General features: G+C 35.9%; 1 protein-coding gene across 2 annotated transcripts; it reads right to left on the bottom strand.

The window, feature by feature from the left end:
• Positions 1 to 19,975: 19,975 nt before the first annotated feature.
• Positions 19,976 to 22,481, bottom strand: LOC131236936 (trihelix transcription factor DF1-like). Of its 2 annotated transcripts, none has more exons than XM_058234474.1 (2): positions 21,774 to 22,481; positions 19,976 to 20,629 (listed from the first exon to the last, which is right to left on the bottom strand). In XM_058234474.1, the coding sequence occupies exons 1-2, from the start codon at positions 22,426 to 22,428 to the stop codon at positions 20,259 to 20,261; spliced, it is 1,026 nt and encodes a 341-aa protein (XP_058090457.1). In that variant the 5' UTR covers positions 22,429 to 22,481; the 3' UTR covers positions 19,976 to 20,258. The 2 variants fall into 2 exon arrangements, with proteins under 2 accessions (XP_058090457.1, XP_058090458.1); XM_058234475.1 differs by having other exon boundaries at positions 19,976 to 20,575; positions 21,774 to 22,478.
• Positions 22,482 to 23,280: the final 799 nt, after the last annotated feature.

Below are 23,280 nucleotides of genomic sequence, written 5' to 3'. Positions count from 1 at the left end.
AAAATAAAACAATTTTTTTTTTCAAAATCTCTCTTTTTTTTTTTTAGTAATCTCAAAATTTTTCAAAATCTCAAATTTTCTCAAACATTGTCATTTTTTCCAAACTTTTGAACTCTTTTTTTTTTTTTTGTTTTTCAAAATCACATTTTTTTAAAACAAATCAATTTTCTTATTCAAAATGTTAATTTTTTGTCAAAATCTCAGTGTTTTTTAAATCTCATTTTTTTTAATCATTATCAAAAAATTTAACTAAATTTTGTTTTCCAAAATGTCCATTTTTTTTTTCAAAATTCTTAATAAAATCTCATTTTTGTTATCAAACATTTCATTTTTTTTTAAATATAATTTTTTTTTTGTTTTTCGAAATCTAAATTTTTTCCCAAAATCTTTTTTTTTTCAAACTTGACAATTTACTCAAAGCTTCTAAAAAATTTCAAGACACCAATATCTTTTTTTTTTTTTTTTTTCAAAAGCACCATTGTTTTCAAATTTTCAATTTCTTTTTCAAAATGACATTCTTTGTTAAAATCTCGGTGTTTTTTTTTATTTTTTATTTTCAAACCTTTTTCTCGACCATTTTCAATTTTCTTTTTTCAAAATCGCTATTTTATTTTTTTTTAACTTCTCAATTTTGCTTTTCACAATGTCAGTTTTTCACTGAAACCTCGATTTTTTAATATCATTTTTTCTTCAAAATTCTACTCTTTCGAACTTCTCCATTTTCTTTTTCAAGATGTTTTTTTTTGCCGCACAAACTTGTCAATTCTTTATTCAAATTCTAATTTTTTTTTCAAAATACAAATTCTCAATTTCTTTTTCAAAATATATTTTTCCAAAGTCAAAATTTTCACATTTTTTTATAAATCATTTCAATTTTCTTTTTCAAAATATCATTTTTTTTCTAAATCTATTTTTTTTTCAAAATTATCAACTTTATTCAAACTTCTTAATTTTTTTTCAAAATCTAGATTTTTATTAAATCATATTTTTTTTTTTCAAAATATCAAATTTTCTCAAACATTGTTAATTTTTTTTTTTTAACTCCTCAACTATATATTTTTTAAAAATCATAAAAAAATTTAAAATTTTCAATTTTCTTTTTCATTATGTCAATTATTTAACAAAACCTCAATTTTTTTTTTTAAATCTAATTTATTTTCGAACTTCATTTTCTAAAATCTCTATTTTTAATAAAATACTAAGGATGTAGAGTGAGATTTTCCATGTGATATTGCAAACCATTTAAATATCAATTTTAAAGCAAAAAAAAAATCATAATAATAATTTATACTTAATGACGTTTTTAAAAATCATTGCATTCAATCAATTGATACATAAATAATCTAAGATACAAATAAATATAATTAAACCATTGAAATTCTATTTAAAAAACTTCTTAGACTATAAAGTACAATTTCCACCAAATTGTACAAAAAAATAAAAATAAATAAGAGTTTGGGGTAAAAGTAAAGCAAAATAAAATAAAATCCGTCACTAAATGTTTTTAAAGTTGGGATTTTGGGCGGTACTTTGCAACGGACCAAAATCAGTTGCAAAATCTCAAGTTGAGGGAGCAAATCCATTGCAATTTTAAGACAGGCGAAATCTGTCGCAAATCTCATTTTAGCGACGGACTTAGTCCATTGCTAAATCCCACCACTTATCCACCAGTTTTATATTAATTTTACAATTTGCTTAATTACGAACTCTAACCAGAATCTTGATATCAATCTCAATCAATAGGCTCTGGTTCAACTGTCTCCACCTCCGCAACCTAAACTCATTAAAAGAATTGTGGGTGATACTCATGATCCTACAACTCATATAAACCGCCATAATTTCCATTAAAAAGAAGCATGCGACGGACATTTTCCATTAGCGATGGATGAAGTCTGTCATTAAACCGAGCCTTTTTGCACGTTCTCTATCGCATATTCGTGATTTTGACGGTCTGGGTTAGTGTGAGATGTCCTTTTCTGTTGAATTCCTCTTTTATTTATGGCCTTGATCCATCCATTTGTATCATTCCCACATTCTGATAGTTATTATAACCATTTTAACACTACACAGCCTTTTAGATACTTCTCACGTTCTAACAGTTATTATAACCATTTTAACACTACATGGTCTTCTAGAGACTTCCTTGCCACCATTTTAGCACTACATAACCCTCTAAAGACTTCCCACCATTTTAGCATTACATGGCATTCCACTCGGTCCCTTGATCAAGCTCTTGGATGATTATCGGCCACTTGATTGAGCTCTTGGATGATAATTGGCCGCTTGCTCGACCTCCTGAATGGCTATCAACTGCTTAGTTTCATTTTGAATTCCTCTCAATTACTCTGTCTTGTCGTCTTGTCATCCTGTCAACTGTGATTTTGTAAAAAGCACACCAAGCATCCTTAAATATCTTTAGCATTCAATATCTTTCCCTTGCTATAGCACATGTACATTTTAATTGGACTTTCCAAGAACGGTTAGGAATACAGTACAACATTGCCCACCTACATTGATTCGCTTCGCTTTTGGTGAAAAGTGAATGTAATGTTAATTCATTATTTGAAGGAATAAATATGATTACTTGGCCGTGTAAAAATATCAATATCAGCCATCTTGGTCGAACTCAATCATCTTGATCAGAAAACATCAAAGTCGGTCATTTTGATCGAAAATAACAGAATCGACTTTCTTGGTCAAACTCGGCCATCATGATCGAAAAATGGTAAATTTTATGGTCCTGGTCAAACTCGGTCATCTTGATCAAGAGACAACAAATTCGGCCATCCTGGTCGAACTCGGTCATCATGATCGAAAAATGGCAAATTCGGTAACCCTAATTGAGAGACAATAAATTTGGCCGTCTTAGTTGAACTCTGCCATCATGATCGAAAATGATAAATTCAGCCATCTTGGTCAAACTCGGCCATCATGATTGAAAAATAACAAATTTGACTGTCCTGGTCGAGCTCAATCATCCTAATCGGAAAATGGCAAAATCGATTGCGACAATGAAGATTGTCGGTCAATTCATTCTGAATAGAGCTTATGGTTGACTAGGCAGTAATATGACCGTGAACTTGGCCTATGCACATACTTTTGGACTTCTGAGACTGTCGGTCAATTCATTTTTTTCCCAAGGCAAAGCACTGATGCTTATATTTTAGGGAAACCATGGCAAAGTGCCTGTTAATATACTTTTAGGAATTTTCAACCTAGGTGGCTGGATTGCCCCATCTATTTGCTTCAAGGATTTTCAACCTAGAGGAGTTGATTGCCCACTTATTTTTCGATGTTTCAAACACAATTCCAATAATGCATTAATTAAATATTTTTTTTAAAAATCACATGATCACTCTTATTTGATCAAAATACTAATAAATATGATGAACATAAATTGTCAAACCAAAAGCTTAAAACTTTCTAATCATCATGAATGATCCGCACATGATTGAAGTTCCACGTAAATTCTAAGTATGCAATGTGATGAATCAAATTTATAAATCTAAAAAATTACACCTGAAACTCTAAAATTTAGAGAATTTATAAAACCGTGTAAGAAGTCGAGAAATTTGTGCAGAAAACCCTATCATATAGAATCCGAACAAAGAACTCCTGAAACATATGAACAGAAAACTCCTAAAATATCTTAATAGAAAATCCCTTCTACATATTAATGGCGGAATTCCAATAAAATTTCACAGAGGTATTGTTATTCCAAAAAATTATGTAATAACCCATTGGAATTACAAAAAAAAAAAAAAAAAAAAAGGTGATTGTTGAGGCTGAAATTTCAATTTTTTCATAATAAACCCTAGAATTCCATCACTAAATCCATATTTTCAAGAATTTAAAGAAATTGAATAAGAAAATCAAGACAGATCAAAACCTAGAATTTACATCATGAAATTAAATAAGGAAAAGAAACAAAATAAAAGAAAAAAAGAACATGTGGAAAGATCAACTAATGCAATCGAAGAAGAAAAGCCGAGATTTATAATTTGTGTAATTAAATATAACTAAAAGAATTTGAGAGATCACTTAGCAATAAGAAACCCTAGAATCCTTCTCTTCTTCTCTTTTCTTATTTCCTTCTCTCTCTCTCTCTCTCTCTCTCTCTCTCTCTCATCATGCCTTCCCTTTATATAATTAGGGAGGGTCCAGTACCGTAGGTCCCCCCTCCTCCATGTCTACATGCACATGTGCCTAATTAGGTCCCCCTCTAGGCACTTGTGTGGCTTCATCGCCGCACCCTCCTCTCTACTTTTAGAAATAACACTCGCACCCTCCCCCTTCTCCGTTTAGAAATTGAAACCCCTCTTTTTTAGAAATACTCTATTTAAAAATTGGAATCCCTCTCTTTTGAAAACTAGACTGTGAGTGCAACACGTGACGTGTGTTGGATGTGGCGTGAGATGATGTATGTTGTATGCATGTGTGTGGTGTGTGACACTTATTTATAGAAAAAATGATATTTAAGTAAATGTCATTAACCTTACCTTAAGTTACTTTTAAGTAAATAAGGAAATACCCCCATTTAAATTTGATAAAAATAGTTAAAATTTTTAAATTTTCAACAATTAAAAACATAATTTTCTATAACAAATCATGACTTTTTGACTTTTTTTTAAAATGTAAACTTTTAAATTATAAGATTAGTCTTAAATTCTAATAGCTTCTAATTTTTTCCCATATCAAAATAATGATAAAACATTATAGATTGGTAAAAAAATCAAATTATTATTTACCTTTTTACTTAAATTTAAATTTTAAAAAAAAAAAAAAAAAGACATCAACAAATAACAGATAAATGATAGCTAAATGAATAATTAGATAGATAGCTCAATGAATAAATTATTTAGGCATGTAGTTTGATGATTCAAGCATAGATGGATAGATAGATGGTCAGAAAGATTCATAAATAGTTAAATGGTCGGTTAGATAAGTGAATGCATGGTTTAGATATGTACATGCACAGATAGAAGAATTAAATATACAGGTGAATGGAGAGTTAGATGAACAAATGGATGAATGGATGGTTACTTGTGTGTGTGTGTGTGTGTGTGTGTGTGTGTGTGTGTGTGTGTGTGTGAGATACTGTAAACAAATACACATAGGAGATAAGGTCGCCATTAATTTTTTTTTAATTATTACATTCTACTCATAAAAGAAATTGTCCTCAAAATTCGAGTGTACTTACTACATGACCAAATAAGGATACTTTTCTACATGTACATGTGTATGTGTGTAAACATATGTTTAGGGTCACTATAATTATGCTAATTAGCTCAAGTCTACCTTTTTAACTATGGAAATAGGCCCTCTTATCCGCATGCCACATCCTAAATCATGTTTCACACAAATAGTTTATGAAAAAACTTAAGGAAGAACAAAACACCAAATATGAATTACCTCAAAGTGTGGGAGTGCCTGGTCAAAATAAAGTTACTTTTACCTAAGAAAACAAAACTAAGAGCCAACGCTACTCATGATTGTGCATTCGTAGGATATGCCCAAACCAGTAAGACATATAGGGTCTTGGTGTTAAAAGTCCAACAATAACATATAAGTAAACACTATATTTGAATCTTTAGATATTGAATTTTTTAAGAATAACTTTCCATTAAAAAAAAAAAAAAAAAACCTAAGACGTTATAATTAAGGAAATATAAAATTCAATAATTATAAGACTTGATGTAGAGGATAATATAGTACATGATCCCATTGAACTTAAAATAAGTAATAGGCTAGAGTAAAGACTATCTTTGTATCCAACTTTTACACCTTCCTTATAGAAGAAGATCCTACTACATATACGAAGGCAATGAGTTTTCTTAATGTAGCATTCTAGAGAAAAAATCATTAATAATGAAGCATATATACTTGATTCTACACAACCACACTTGAAAACTTGTAAATTAACCACCAAGTAGCAGCAAATCCATATGATGTAAATGAGCATTTAAGAAGAAACTCCGACTAGATATATGAATTACAAAATTTAAGGCTAAATTAGTAGCTGAGGGGTATAATAAAATGCATTGATTTGTGTACACACACACACACACACACACACACACACATATTCACCCCTTATTAAAATAACCACCATTCATATATTAATAGCAATTGCCTCTATTCATAACCTTATAAATCACTAAATGAATGTAAAAACTGTTGGGGAAAATAGCAGAATCACACAGAGATGAATCTAGGCTAGCAATCAGAAATCATCAAGCAAACATAAGAGAATATAACGATTTAACGTGGAAAACCCTTTTGAAAAAAAATCACGGCACAAAGCGACAGAAATTCACTATGAAAGCAGAAATTACAAAGAGAGAAGGCTTACCTGATTTGAACAACCTCAAATCTCATCCTTGCTACACCCCTTTAAAACCCTAGAACTATTTAGAAACCCTTGGAATAACTCCCAATCCCATTTACACCTATATATATATATATATATATATATATATATATATATATATATATATATATATATATATATATATATATATATATATATAGCCTTGAAAATAATCCTAAACGAAATCGGAAACTAATCCCTCAATTTCGCAGTTTTGCGAAAAAATCTGCCTGGAATCTGTCGATGTAATCGAAGGCTTGTCGATGGCATTGAACTAATCCCGTCGATTCCATCGAAGCCCTGTCGATGGCATCGAACTAACACCTCAACTGTCCAAAGACAAAACATAATTTTTCATAAAATCTTAATTGCATCAATCCAGTTTTGATGTCATCGAAGGTTCAACTAAACATCTATCGATTGGATCGAAAAAGTGCCTAGATAAGTCAGTGACCAAGTGGAGAAAATTCAAAAAATCTCAATGGGATCGAGTACTGTTTAATGCCATCGAAGGTGACATCGAACAGATCGTTGATGGCATCAACAGATCCTGTATTTGATTAGATTTAAGACATCAAATGCTACAATCTCCACCATATCTTCAATCTTCAAACATGTAGCTCCTTGTCCTCTTCTTTTATCTCTGTCTCGCATCATAGCTTCATCAATGCTTCTCGTACACATTCCGTCTTCTTTTTATGCCATCGCTAAGCCCAAAGAAGTTGCACAGAACTTGAACTTCTCCGTATGAATTACCTTGGTGAGCATGTCTACCGGATTCACGTTGGGGTGAATCTTCTCTAGAGTTACGCCTACTTCAAGCACCTGTCAGATAAAGTGGTGATGAACATCAATGTGTTTAGTACAAAAGTCATAAATAGAAATGTTAGCCAAATTTATAGTGCTTTCGCTGTCACAATTAACTGTCACGACTTCCTGTTGAAGCCCCAATTGATTTATCATGTCTCTCAACCAAACACCTTCTTTAAACGCTTCTATTAGTGTCATATACTCTGCTTCGGTCATGGAAAGAGTCACTCGGACTACAGCTTCAACATCTAACTAATTGCTCTATCTGCTAGTACAAACGAGTAACCTGAAGTTGACTTTCTAGAATTCACACTGCCTACGTGGTCTGAATCCACATATCCTACCAAATTTGCCTCTGTCTTCTCAAAAGTTAAGATGAAGTCTTTTGTACCTCAAATGTATCGAAGTAGTCATTTCACCGCTTCTCAATGTTTCTTACCAAAGTTTGACATGTATCTGCTCACAACACCAACTGCCTATGAAATATCTAGTCTCATACAGACCATGACATACATTAAATTGCCAACCGCATTCGAATAAGGCACATAAGACATAACTTATTTTTTCTCATTTGATTTAAGACATTGTTATGAGGAAATCTTAAAGTGAGCCACGTGGAGAACGCTTATCAACTTTGTTTGGTCTATCTCATACTTGATCAACACGTTTTCAAGGTATTCTGCCTGTGATAACCAAAGTTTGCTCCTCTTCTTATCTCTATGATTATATATAATGAGAACCCTCTTTGCAGCCTCCAAATCTTTTATCTCAAATATCCCTAATAACTGAATCTTTAATAAGTTGATTTCAGACATATTATAACTGGCGACCAACATATCATCAACATACAATAATAGGATGATGAATTTTTCATCACTCAGTGTCTTGTAATAGATATAATGATCATATTCACTCCTAGTAAATTTCTGACTTAACATAAAAGAATCAAATTTTTTATACCACTGCCTAGGCGACTGTTTCAGGCCGTACAACGATCTCATTAACCTGCAAATCTTATTCTCTACCCCTTTAACTTTGTAGCTCTCTAGTTGCTTCATGTAGATCTGCTCTTCTAACTCCCCATGTAGGAATGCAGTCTTGACATCCATTTGTTTCGGCTCGAGATCTTATTGGGCAACCAGCGTCAACACGAATCCAATAGATACTTGCTTAACCACCTACATGAATATCTCTATGAAGTCGATTCCTTGTATCTGAGCATATCCATTTGCTACCATCCTCACTTTGTATCTATCTTGTTTCTTTTTTAATAACCACTTGCATTCGATCGCTTTTCAGCCCACTGAAAACTCCACCAGCTCTCATGTGTTGTTTTTGTATAATGAGTCTATCTCATCGTCCATAAGTGCCTTTTACTTTTCTGCATCAGGCTCATAAGAGCCTCCTGAATAGTAAACGGGTCCCCCTCATTTGTAATGAGGGCATATGCAATATTATAGTCATCCTTGTATCTTGTCGGTAACCTGCGATCACGCGGTGAGTTTTTTCTCATAGGTGGTTGCTCCACCTACTCCTGTACCTATCTGCGCATCCGTCTCTACCTGAGTATCATTTATGTCAATCTGAATATATACAATCAACCTTTCTAGTTCCTCTTGCTCCTCTTAATCATTCTTGTGGAATAGGGAGCTTTCATCAAATCTAACGTCACGGCTAGTGATGACCTTGAGTATGACCTTCTCGAATAACCTATAACCTTTCGCACAAACACCATAACCAACAAAGATGTACTTTTTAGCTCTATGGTCTATCTTATCTCTCTCAACTGACAGTACATGAGAGTAAGCCTCACAACCAAATACGCACAAATCTAAATAGTCCATCTTATGCCCCCTCCATACTTCCTTTGAGATTTTACATTAATGTTATAGAAGGAGACCAGTTCACCAAATAGCAAGTCATGTTAACGGCCTCTATCCATAAGTCCTTGCCCAACGCAACATTACTTAACATGCATCGCGCTCTCTCCAATATAGTCTGATTAATCCGCTCAGCCACACTATTTTGTTAGGGCGTGTGGCGCATTGTGTTATGCCTAATGATCCCTTCATCCTTGAAATATTTATTAAACTCAATGGAAGTAAATTCTCCACCATTGTCAGTCCTTAAAACCTTTATTTTTCGCTCTGATTGTTTTTTCACCATTGTCTTCTATTGTTTGAATAAAGTGAAAACTTTGAATTTACGTTTCATTAAGTAAACCCAAACTTTTTTAAAGTAGTCGTCAATGAATGAAATAAATCATGACGACCCCCCAATAGAAACCTCTAGCAATGGCCCCCATACGTCAAAGTGCACATAATCAAGTACTCCCTTACATATATGTTTTCTAGATTGTTTACTATATATACAATGCTCACACAGAAACTGGAATCAAATAACGATCAGATAGTACCTTTGTGCCCCGCTTGCTCATGTGGCATAAACGGGCATGGCACATACGTACAGATGTGGAATCTGCAATAGTTGTTGTCTCTCTACCTTCTGAAGTGCTCCCGATCAACCTGTAAAGGTCTCTGTGCATTGCGCTCTCATAACTACGAGTGCCCCTTTTAAAACTTTAAGGACACCATTAAGACCAGTGAATTTGCACCCTATAGCCTCAAGTGCACCGAGACAAATTAAACTCTTCTTCATATCAGGAACATGCCTGACATTAGTCAAGGTACACTTCATCCCATCAAACATATTGATGCTCACCATATCAATAGCTACAACATTACAGGCATTGTTATTGCCCATAAAGACTTGTCCACCATCGCATTCAATGTAGCTGGCGAACCAACTCCGATGAGGAGTCATGTGATATGACGCTCCTATGTCAAGGTCCACTCATCTCTATGATTATCATGCAAGTGTCTGATCATGGACACAGACAGAACATCACCTCCACTTATCTCTTCATCAAATGTGACAACAATGACATCCTTGGAAGGAGCCTCTGAGTTTTCTTTCTTCGCTTTAGGATTTGTATAATTCTTCTTCATGTGTCCAGTCATCCCACAGTTCCAGCACTTTAATTTTCCTTTGCCCTTGCCCTTGGATTTGGATTTAGGTATTGAAGATCTCATACCTCAATCAGTATTCCTGCCTCTTGTAAACAGTGCATCAGAAGATGTCCCCACGCCATCGTTTACTTTCTCATGGCCTTTCCTTGAAGGATTGAGATAATGGTGTCCACACTCAGGGCTTTATTTGCGGTGCACAATAAGTCCCTAAATGGCTCATACGATGCCGGAAAAGAATTCAATAACATGCATGCCTGATCTTTATCTTTGACCACTTCCTCTATATCTAGCAACTTGCAAATTAATTTATTAAAGTAACTGATGTGGGCCTCCACATTTCCTCCCTCTGCAATCTTGAAGGTGAACAACTGTAGCTTTAAGTGTAGGCGATCAGTAGATTTTTTTACATAAATATCCTCTAACTTCGCCCATAAACCAGCTGCAATTTTCTCCCTCAAAAAATTATATAGAACCTCATCCGCGAGACACAAACAGATCGATGATAAGGCCTTCTTATCAAGAGTATTCCAATCATCATTAATCATAGTCGGTTTTCGCTCTTCAAGAGTACCATCCTCACTTTGCTTAGTTAAGGAACTGATCATCTTGATCTTCCATAACTCAAAGTTATTTTTACCTGAGTACTTCTCAATGTCATACCTAGTGTTTCCCATTAATGTTAATCATTCATATACAGGCCTACACCCCAACGATAGCTCTAATACCACTTGTTGGGGAAAACGGCAAAATCATGCAGAGACGAATATAGGTTAGTAATCAAAAATTACCAAGTAAACACAAGAGAACACAACGATTTAATGTGGAAAACCCTTTTGGGAAAAAACCATGGCACAAAGCGATAAAAATTCATTATGAAAGCAGAAATTACAAAGAGAGAATGCTTACCCGATTCGAACAACCTCGAATCTCACCCTTGTTACACCCCTTTAAAACCCCGGAACTATTTAGAAACCCTTGGAATAACTCTCAATCCCGTTTACACCCATATATATAACCTTGGAAAGAATCCCAAACGAAATCGAAAACAAATCCCACAATTTCACACTTTTTCAAAAAAATCTGCATAAAATCTGTTGATACCATCGAAGGGCTGTCAATGACATCGAACTAATCCTGTTGATTCCATCGAAGCCCTGTCGATGACATCGAACTAACACCTCCACTGTCCAGAGACAAAAGATGATTTTCCATAAAATCTCGATTACATCGATCCAATTTCGATGGTATCAAAAAAGTGCCCAGATAGGTCAGCGATCAACTGGAGAAAATTCAGAAAATCTCGATGGGATTAAGCACTATTCGATGACGTCGACGATCACATCGAACAGACTGTCGATGGTATCGACAAACCCTGTATCTGATTAGATTTAAGACATCAAATACAATAAAAACTACATTTTTAATTGACAAATTAGATAAATAAATTCATATGAATCAATCTTAAGAGTTTATAATAATAGGACAAGAAAAGAAAGTATATAGATTAATTAAATTCATTTATGATTTTAGACAAGCACCTAAGAAATATTATAAGAAATTTGACAAAATTTTGCTATCAAATATCTATCAAATCAATAAATCTAATAAATTTGTATGTAGTAAACTTTATGGGAAATATATGTGTTACTATATGTTTATATGTAGATAACGTGTTGATTTTTTTTCACCAATATAGAGGTAATAAATGAAGTTAAATCCTTCTTACCATCTCATTTTGATATGAACTGAATATGTAATTTTAGGAATCAAGATAATTAAGAATTTTAATATAATTATATTAACATAATTACATTATGTTGAAAATTTTATAAAGAAGTATAACCTTCTTCATTGTACACCTACTAGTACTTCCTTTGATCATCATGTAAAATTGTTTAAAAATGAAGAAGAAAATATATTATAACTCGAGTACTCTAGTGTTATAAGGACATATAATGTATTTAATAAATTGCATTAGACTTGATATTGCATGTGTGTGTGTGTGTGTGCGTGCGCGCAACTGGTAACTTAAGTGGATACATTAGTAATCCAAGATAAGATCATCGAGATGTTATAACCAGATTGTTTAGATATTGAAGACCTGTAATTATGGTCTTCAATATGATAAATATTTTTCTATGCATTATGGATACAGTAATGTAAATTGGATATCAGATTTCATCAAGTCCAAATCCATGCATGGATGCATGGATATATTTTCATCTTAGGAGGGATTAAGGTTTCATAAAAATCAAGGAAACAACATGCATATCTCCATTTATAATAGAATCTAAGCTCATTGGTCTAACAAAACCTGAAGAATAAGTAAAATGGTTAAAGAACTTGCTTACAAATGTACCCTTATGGGATAAATTTGTGGCAACAATAATCTTGTATTGCAATTGACAAGCTGGAATAGCAAAGGCAAATACTTGGATCTATAATGAAAAATCCAGACACATATGTCTGAGACACAACTTAGTCTATCAATTACTAAATAATTAATGGGATAATTGCAATTGACATCATAAGGCCAAAGGATAATTTGGCCAATCCATTGACAAAAGGTTATCTAGAAGTATAATGTTGAATACATCAAGGGAATGTTGGGGTGGTGCCCTTAAAAATTAATATTTATGTTACTTCGTGACAATATGTGTGTGTAATCATTTGAGTGGCCTGGTTATTGTGTATGGAACATGTTTATAATTATGGGTTAACGTTCTTCAGCACTTTAAGATTGGACATATCAATCTGTGACCGAGGAGAGATGTGGTCCATAAATCTTAGTGCCTTAGACCATGTAAGTGTTTAGACAAACTTAGGGCCTGTTTGGCCGGACGGATCCCACGGTGTTAGGTGGGATGGGATTCAAAAAACATCATCATTACCCATGGCAGGGACTGTTCCCTGTACCATGGGATAAGCGTAATTCCTTTTTTTGTTTGTAATATGGTGGTACATTGAAAGGATGTACCCACCATCATTTGATACTATTGACAATAACACAAATTTGTTATATCTAAACAGTTTATTTGTTTTGTAACCTCATTTTATGGCATGAGCCTAAAAATGAGGCAGATCCAAAACTTATGTAGCCCCAAAGAATTTTTCAACGGTAAGTGTTCAATCCCCATAGCTTTCTATGGTGGGTTTCACTTGAGCTTTAGATCTACCTGATTTTTTGGCCCATGCCCTAAAATGATCTCGAAAAATGGGTGGACGGTGTGGATATAGCACACACATCATGATGGGACCTACACAACTTGCTAACATTGAATGATATTAGCACGGGACCGATACGATTCCATCCAACCTACTTCCAAGCTTTTCCACTCTTCCCAAACATGGAGTGGAATTGGCACAGGACCAAATGCAATTCCATCCCACTTAAGCCCATCTAATCCAGCCGGCCAAACAGGCCCTTATGTTATTAGATTGGTCATCTCATGCGAGGGAACTAGCTTGATGTAAGGATGGACAGTCTCAACCATTAGGCCTGACTTGGTGTCAGTGTGACATTGCCATACCCCACTTGAGAGTGTGAATGTGTCATAGATGATTACCAGGGCTGAGCCTTTGACTATTCATATTGGTAAGATCAATTACAAGTACTACTCAGGGAGATCCATCATGCCCAAATTAGAGTGCAATTATAGTTATACTGAATCCGTCAAATCTTTAGACCTGAGCGTATTTGGATGGAGATATTCTAATTGATACTTTTTAGTTCGCTTGATAAGGCTTCCTAGAAGCCACTAAAAGTGGGTGTGACTAGGAGGTTTCATCAGGGTTGTCAAAGCTCACACGATCCGACAACGGATTCACTCAGTTCTCTTACATTAGTATGTAGCTTGATCTTAGGGTTTAGACCATCTATCAAGTATTTAAAAGGTTGGCCATTACTATGATTTTTTTTTTTTTATTGCTTAATTGTGAGTGTTCAACCATTGACTTTGAGTTTTCATCATTAGTTTGTTTTAAACAATGCTTAATGGACATCAAATGGCTAAGATCTGATGAACTGGCCTAAGGGCAGTATGGGATGGCCTTAAATTAGTGATCACAATTAGTAAAATGACTTGGATAGTTAGGGTACATGGATTAGGCAAGTAGAAAAGTTCGATCCATTCACACTAAGATACATAAAAATCTTTACAGTGGTGAAGTACTGGACCTTTTTTCTCCTGAAACCTTACCCATCCTCCTAATTAAGATCCTATCCTAAAGGGGGAGAGAGAGAGAGAGAGAGAGAGAGAGAGAGAGAGAGAGAGAGAAGCCTTGGGACACCCAAGCACCCTTGGATGCCTACTTGAGTGAGCAAGAGAGAGTTTGGTGTAAAGAGAGGAGAGGGTGGACATCTCCACCCTTTCGTCTCCCATTTTCATCTATGCATGTCCCTTGGGCGCATGAGGTCGACTCGCAGATAGCTTAAGGTTAGTTCTTGGCCCCTATTAGGGAATTTGACGCAGTTTCTCATCCTCAACCTCAAATGGATCTAGGAGAGACTACCTCTTTTGAGAGACTGACATCAACGATTATATCTGATATATTGCTCAAGTATGGATGTATGATAGATGTTTTTCTTTTGTTTTGTAGCATGACCTAATCACAATGGGGATCTATAAGTTTATTAATTAATATTAATATGAAATTTAATTTTTAAAATTCTATTCCACTGTGTTTCATAAAAATCCCTTCAAAGAATAAGGCCTAGGCCTATCGGCAATAACAACTCAACCTATATTACTAGAGATTCTAAGAATCAAGTTTAATAGGTAAAAATAAGTTATTATTAAATGATTTGGTATCAATATTGTAAACTTTTAATTGGGGACCTCATTCGTATGGTGTGATAGTGTTATTACAATTAGCAAGAGAAGTTAGGTATTGTCTTAATGAGCTCCATAGCTGTGATATAATAGGATGTATAACTTTAGGTACATTCTTGATGGACTCACTTATATGAGTGTGGAAGTGAGGCCACTTCATAAAAGGATTAGGACATTATCTTGAATGTTCATAAGACTGAAATAAAGCACATGATCATAACCTCCTAGCTTTGTAAGGGCTTAGACTTTCTTTGAATATTGTGTGCGTGATATATTAGGAATGTCATCTAATGCGAGTTAGTTCATGCATATTAGATCACTGTAACGCCCCAAACTCAACACCCAAGTATGGAGACTCAAATCCCAAAATTGGGAATGTTAACTAAATAAAACCACACGTAGGCGTGTTCCTCACATGTTCATATAATTAGATTACACCTGTTAATTCCCAATTAGAGTCTGAAGCAACGAGCAGGCATTAAAATGTAAGTACAGATAACCATAACTAAAATATCAGGGCTAATATAATATCAAATAATCTAAGATGGTACCCATAAATGAAAAAATATATAAACCCACAATAATCTAAAATGTGTAAGATGAAATATTACGAAAATCAAAATTAATTAACTATAGGTGAAGCTCATGTAGTTCTAACATGCCCTGTAAAAAGGTCTCGTCAACTCTCAATCCTCTTTAGCCCTAGAATGAGTTCCCGAACTCTCTCTAACGATAAGCTCTACTCTGCATCACCTTGTTGGTGCAATCGCACATAGAAAATGACATGAGTGGCCAACTTAGAAATCCCCTTAAGATTAATTACATGCACAACATATTGGTCGAGTATAGTTTCATAATGAAGAAAATAAACTTACAATAAGTAACCCATAACCAAAATCTTATTTAAATGCATAAATGCACATCAGTTTGGGGATGTTTATCGAGCTGGCTATGGGTAGTCTAATCACCAAAAAAAATACCCGAAGGTATGCACATCATTTTCAATGATTGACTGCCGATGCAATCCCATGATCGGGCTAACCACCAACGATAATACTCAAAGGTACATGCATTGTTTTTAATGACTAGTGCACAAGTGGCATGGCGCATGTGCGATTCACTAGCCACCAATGAAAATACTCGAAGGTACATGCATTGTTTTCAATGGCCAGAACACTTTCATAGGTGTTTGTGCAACCGGCTAGCCACTAGCAAAAATACTCAAAGGTATGCGCATCATTTTCAATGGCTAAACTTGATAATGCATGCACATTATGTATGTATGATTAGTCCAATCGTTATTAGTCTAATTAATAACCAATCCAATTAATGTAAATTCCTTCGACTCGTGGCCTTTTTCAAATAAATAATATTCTCCCCGAATTATCCTTCCCATCATAAGTTCGGATAGAGACATCACAAAAAGGTTTAACCCAACAATGGGCTAGCCAACAGCAAAAATATTCTCAGATATGTGCATTATTTTCAATGACCAGTCACCAACAAAAACACCCCAGTATCCAAGCTCAAGGGGCCCATAATAGTGCTTTTCTAACCGAAACCCTTCGTATCCAAGCGCAAAGGGGCCCAAATAGGATATGGGCTCTTTAAGAATTGATCAACTATAGATCGAGGCACCTTGGAGCGGTAAGATCCACTTCTAGTCTCCTACTTTGGGCTTCCTCTCACTCACACTATTTATTTATCCCATAGGGTTTAAAAAAGGTTTTTCAAAAGGTTCTAAGGGGCTCAAAATGAATGAAACAAAAAGGGCTTTTATAACCTTCAACTTTTTAATTCGGTGGTGCACAATTTTTCTGCTCACGGGAGTCTGTTTGTCAAACCGTTGACTTCTGTCGGTAAGAGTGATAGCAACTAATAGTTGTCGGTTAGACCGACAGAGCCCCGTCTCTACCTAATAGTTGCTCCAGCTCCGTTGGTCGAACCGACCCAGGTGTACGTCAAACCGACAGATCCCAACCTGCCTGTAGTAAGTTCTTTTCACTATTTTTAGTGTCTTAAGGTTTGATCATGTGTACTCTATTAGCTAACCCTCGGACCTATAGTACCTAATTTGATGTGTTTTAGCGTGAACTCGCTCACGCGTGAAGTTTTTCTTTGAATTGGGTTTTCCATACTTCTAGATTTCCCTTGAAATTTTAAGTCTCTCAGGTTCAAGCACATGGATGCATGTGCCAACATACAATAATTTTAAAAAATCTTATAGTGACGCTTAAGGCCTTCCAATATCCGATCATTGGAGTCCATGGTCTCACAATCACTAACCTTCTAACGACTTCGATATATTTACACTAAATAAGGTTCAAATCTCTAAATTTCTCCACCAACATACCTTGTTTCCATTGATTTTCCCATTAGCTTTAATTCACCTTATCATCTTCTTACTATTTTTCTATATTTTAAATTATAGGAAATTATTAGGTAAGATGATTTAAAACATAGGAAAGACATGTAGTTTTGCCTCCTTTAACTTCTTTATTTAGGAGTGTTGCTTGTCCCATATTGAATAGAGAAGGACTTGAGAGACCTTTATATTAAAACCTTGGTCTAGAGGTTTGTAATGCAAACCAAAAGAGACAATAGTCTTTGAAAACATCCTCCCACACACGGTGCAACGTAGCGTCACATAGTGCAAGTGGGCGGGTGGGCCTCGTGTGAGTTTTCTTTTGTTTTCTTTTATAGTATTCTTCCATTATTAAATCTATTACACGTCTCTAGTGGCCAACCACTGTATGATAAGTGCCCAAGCCTATCACTATTTTTGTGTCCCCAAGTGCCATGCTGCCTGGGTTGGCGCCATGTGTCCTTGGCTGGCTTACTTAACGAGTTACTTTTTTTATATATAAAAAGAGGTTCTTTCTTCTTTTTTTTTTTTTAGTACAGTATGTTTTCATTTTCTTTCTCATTCATCATCATAGAGAGTTATTGTATCCCGAAGACAGAAAGCCACGATTAGGGATAAAATCCTTTGTGTGGACAAATCTATCTTTAAGACAATAACAGCAACATCCCTCAGCTCCCTCTCTCTTCACTCTTATTGTTGTACCCACGGTTTTTTCTCTTTATTCAAAATTAATACAAAGAATGTTATAGTAGTAGGTACTCAATTTCTGCTCCTTGCGAGGTGCTCACTTGATTTTTTATTTTTTAAAATTTGCCTCATTTTTAGTTTAAGTCATACAATGGACATAACATGGACATCAAGTGGCCCTAGTGAGCCCCAATCAAGGGTGAGGGGAAAGTTGTACAAAACTATAGATGTCTTATATAAGGTCCTATTCCAGATGATCAAGGGTTAGTTGGCAGTGTGGATTGGCAGTGTAGATTTGAGTGCATTCGGAATCCAAAAGTCATTTGAAAATATGGACTTGGAAGTAGTTGAAATAAACACTTTTGTTGTGTTTTGAAATCCATCCATTTGTTGTTATTTGAAGTCAAATACTTTTTTACTCCTTTTTAAATGTAGGAGAGTTACACTGTAACCAAGGTGTCACTTAGATACTAATCCAAATGATATCTTAAAACAATCAAATTACTGGCTACATCACTAAAATTATATCAATACAATGATCCGAAAAGTCCAAACATTGGCCATGTAAATCAACAACTAAAAATTTGTCACTCATTTGTGATCCTATACTTTTGACTCACTTGATGCTCAAAATTTGGTCATTTTTTTGCTAAAGTATATATTTCAACAAGCTTATTATGATCAATCTATCAAATATCACATATTTAGATATTAAAGCTAATTTAATAATCAAAATTAATTTTTTATAAACATATTTTTAAAAAAAATCGATGCATTGCTAATTTTGCATTACAATACATACATATTACAAGGTAACAAACTCAACTGATAATTTGAAATCACCTTGATTTGTGATATGTAATTGAAATCACCTTGATTTGTGATATGTAATCTGGAATCGACTTCATTCCACATACAAGCTCCCAAAAGGTACTAGCTTTTTTTTCTACGGAACTGACACGATACACTGGATGTGCGATGAAACTGTGATGCAACCTACCAAAATAAGGAAGATAGATAGCGACCATCCATCTAATGGGATGTATTATGGTTGGTCCACACGAAGAATAGTGGAAAAGGTAGGCAGAAGGGTTGTAGTTTCCTCAATTACGTGACCGACCGTAGATGCCCATTGCATGGACTCCTGAACTCCTGAGCTATTAGATCATTTTCGGTAAGAAAACGGGGTTCCTTCGTAATCGAAAAGAAAGCTCCGAAAGAAAAGCACGGTTCACTTCTCCTTCAACTCGTGTTTTTAATCATTATAAAATCGTGCAAGAAGTCCCCGCTATCGAAGCGATAAAAAGAGAAAAACTTTGATGCTCTGGTGGAGTGTGATGGATGATACACAGGCACTTAGAAATTACAGACATGTCATATAAATAGTCAAATTAAACCGTCCAAATTATGGTACTCGGTGTAGATGTTCTGTAGACCAAAAACTAAGATTATTCGATTATATGACCATCGGATTAGTGAACATTTATTGGACATTTTAAAATAAAATATTAAACGGTCATTTTTCCACAAACAAGTATTTATGAATCAGGGGTAATGACTGTTCAAAAAATCCGAAATTAACTATTAAATCTGAAAAAGTGAGGCTGAACAATCTAGTCGGTTTTATTTTATTTAGTATGTGCCACGTATATAATTTCTACGCGCCTGTGTATCAAGGTTCATACGCGGCCTGAGTACCATATAATTCCACCAATACAAAAGCTTTCAATGGGCGAAAATATAATGATAGAAAGACTGAGATATCCCTATCTTTTCTGACAGTACCAGTTACGTCCCAGTACTTTTTCTGAAATGACAAAACCATCCTTCCCCATTAAAAAAATAAAATATAATAAACCCCTTTTTCTGTTAAAATTTAAAATAAAATAAATATAAGCCATTCGATTAAAAATTAAAAACAAGAATACAGGGTACATTCTTCAAATAAAGAAAGAGGGAGGGCAAATTCGTCTTTTACCATTACACTTCTTACAGGGTAATGAAAGCAGACGCAAAAGAAAAAGAAGAAGAAGAAAAAATGGATTTTGAAGCAATGAAATAACAATAATAATCAAATCCATTTTGCATTTACACACCCGACACGCGGAACCGAAACTCGGTAACGAACTCGGCCGAAATTTGAATAGAAAACGCGGTGAGGGTTGTTATCTCGTATCGTGTCGGTCTGACACGAGTGACTGGATTGCATTCGAGAGGTTATTAACGGCCGTGATGAGTCCAGCCATCCCTTGCCGATTTATCTCCGTCCGATGCTCTTCCATCTGCAGCTTCCTCTCTTCTAATTCCAGCACGTCTCGATGCCGTTTATCTTTCTTCTCCTCACAAGCTAAGAGCGCACGAGCCAAGACCGATGCACTACGCACTACGCTCGAACCCAGGCTTCGGACCTTTCTACGCTTCTTCGTATCGGAGTCCTGTCTATCGCTGCCACCTTCTGTTTCGGACGAGTCCGTCGTTTCCACTACAAAATCGGAAGAGAGGTTGGCGTGTTTGGATGGACCCGATATCGGGAAATCTAGAGATCGCGATAAATGAAAATTGGGTGTCGGCAAAACCTACAATGCGCGTATTTATCGGATCGTAATCTATAATGCGCGTTTATCATAGGTTAGTCATGATACCGGAAACGTGGTTCTCATGCATGAAAATCCCGGCCGTCCAAATCGTTTTCCCATCCCAACCATCTCTTTTCGACCATTGGATTAGGACCGTTCTCCATTTTCACTCCATTTGATGGCTAGCAATTGGACGAATACGATTATCTGATCGGGGTATGCCTTTCCCTGATGGGCCCCACAAGTAGGATGATTTAGATTGGCCTGAATGTATGCCACGTGTAAGGTGTATCAGTTGCCACATGTTAGCGAGTTGTGAAAAGCTCACAGTGAAAGTCCAACCTTGTTGTCGCAAAAATAACAAGAAATAAGAACGCTAATCATATTAGTACATGAGGTTTGCTTGAAAACATCCCCGACGTATATCAATACAATGCGTCGCAACTCTAGCCGTTGAATCTGGTCATCTTCCAACGATCCAAACCGTTTATATGATAAGTCTCACTTTTTTACTTTGGAAATACAGCAGATTAAGCAAAGTTCTCAATTGGATTATCATAACCCTTTGATAACTTATCTCTGTCGATTTCAAGATGAACGGTGATCGATATAAGAGTTCTTTTGGGTATTCACATCCAAAGGAAATCCTATCCATTAAACGGTTTGTGTCACACAAAAGGGCTCGAATCCAACGGCTAGAGTTATGGGAATAAGTCGGGATGTATTCGGGCATCGATTGTAATAGAATACAATTTTCGTAGGTTTGCTCGAATACATCTCGACGTATTACAATACAATGTGTCGGGACCTCAGTCTTTGAATCTGGGATCTTCCAATGATCTAAACCGTTCATATAACGAGTCTCACTTTGAAATAAAATCTCTCAGTTGGGTTATTTCAATCCTTTAATAATTTGTATATACACGTTCCTCACAACATTCGTTCGATTAAAAGGTTTAAAACTTCAATCCAAGAAATTTTGGTGCAACCATTGAAATAAACGGTTTGGATCATGGATACAGAAACCCAAATCCAACGGCTAGAGATCTGATGTATTTTATTTTAATACGTCGGATTTGTAGGAGCAACACTCATTACAAGTACCTGAAATAGGGTGAGGAGGCGGTGGGACAGGTGGAGGGAGAGGCTGAGGTGGTGGAAGAGAAGGCGGAGGCATGGGCCGTGAAATCACAGCCGTTGTTATAGGAGGAGGAGGAGCAGCGATTTTCTGTGAATATCTACGATTGACGACCTCATGGAGAGCTTGGTAAACCTCGTGGAGGAGATTGGAAGGGAGATTCCGCTCCTTGCGCTCGTGCTTCTCCATCTGCCAGTAAGAAGGGCGGTCTTTGGGATCTGGTGGTCTCGCTTCGTATTCTCTCACCTTCTTGTAGTCCCGCAGGAGATTATCCCATTTGTCGTTGCACTGGTTTTGGCTGCGCTGACAGCCATGGCTCCAGCAGTAGTTCTCCACCCATTTCCAGCGCAGCTCTGCGGTCTTGCAGGAGGTGGTGGTGGCGGAGGATGACGGAGATGAGGAGGAAGACGGCTTGGATTGGGCGGAGCGACGCTCTTCGTCCATCTTTTTGGCGGTGATGAGGACCAGAGTCTCGTGTAGGGTCCAATTCCCCTTTCGGTACTCGCGCGGGAGGGAGGGAGCGATGGTGGTGGTGGTGGTGGTTGGTGGTGGAGAGAGGAGGAGGGGGTGGTGGTGGTGGTCGAGGACGACTATGGAGGAGGTGTTTGGAGGATCGGACATGGTTTTCTTGGCATTTGTGTTGGGAGGAAGAGAGTTTTTGGTCTTTTGTTTTCTTTATGTGAGGAAGTGATAGAGATTGGAGTTCGTTTTTACCTCCGCCGCGATTAATAACCTTTGTGCATCGCGACCTGATGGGGCCATATATTGAGATGGAAACATTATTTTCACCGTTTGTATTCTCGGCTGTTGAATTAATTAAGGGTTTATCTTATAATCTCAGTTTATAGATGATTATAACATTTCACTTTAGGAATTGAATGTTATCCGTTGAAAATTTTATTTTCTTTGATTTAGTTTCAACCATAAATATTTATGGTCACGACCTCCTTTGTTATAAATTAATTTGGGTGGCCTGTGTAGAATTGAGTCGACAACGTGGACGGTTCCGATTAGTTGTTCACTCAGTATATGGGCGCCACTGCGCTGCAACACACGGTGACATAGGTAAAAACGAACTCGTGAAGTGGAGGGGTTACACGTGCGTACATGGCATGCGTGTGAAGGACCCGAGATGTTTTTAGATGAGTGTACAATTGGAAAGTACGTAACATATTTATAGAATCCAGGACCTTTTTTACTTCTGAGGATTTTCATGGTGGGTGGAAGCTGATGAACGTTCGTGATTTCAAGCACGTGTTTCGAGTTGGCACTTGTGTCGCGAAGAGTACCTTCCATCTCACGCGTGGGAGTACGGTTCTCGTTAATTAGAAAGGGAGAAAGAGTGGAGAGAGAAGTAGCGTTGAATTGGACGCGAGAAATTGCATCTGTAGCGGACGCGAGATTCTCGAGGTTTGCTAAAATTCCTCGTGCGTGTGGAGTTGTACACATCAGCATATTGGAAACGTGAAATAT

This window comes from Magnolia sinica, chromosome 2, assembly GCF_029962835.1.
Source record: "Magnolia sinica isolate HGM2019 chromosome 2, MsV1, whole genome shotgun sequence".
In the NCBI taxonomy this organism is placed as follows: Eukaryota; Viridiplantae; Streptophyta; class Magnoliopsida; order Magnoliales; family Magnoliaceae; genus Magnolia; species Magnolia sinica.
The sequence above is the reverse complement of the archived record's forward strand: the minus strand, read 5'-3'. Positions and strand labels throughout refer to the sequence as shown.

What these genes read in the sequence shown, in the direction of transcription:
- LOC131236936 (XM_058234474.1), bottom strand. Translation starts at nt 22,428, where the DNA reads ATGTCCGATCCTCCAAACACCTCCTCCATAGTCGTCCTCGACCACCAC. An exon ending in GCCTCCTCACCCTATTTCAG is followed by an intron (nt 20,630 to 21,773) that starts GTACTTGTAATG and finishes CGCGATCTCTAG; the next exon opens with ATTTCCCGATATCGGGTCCA.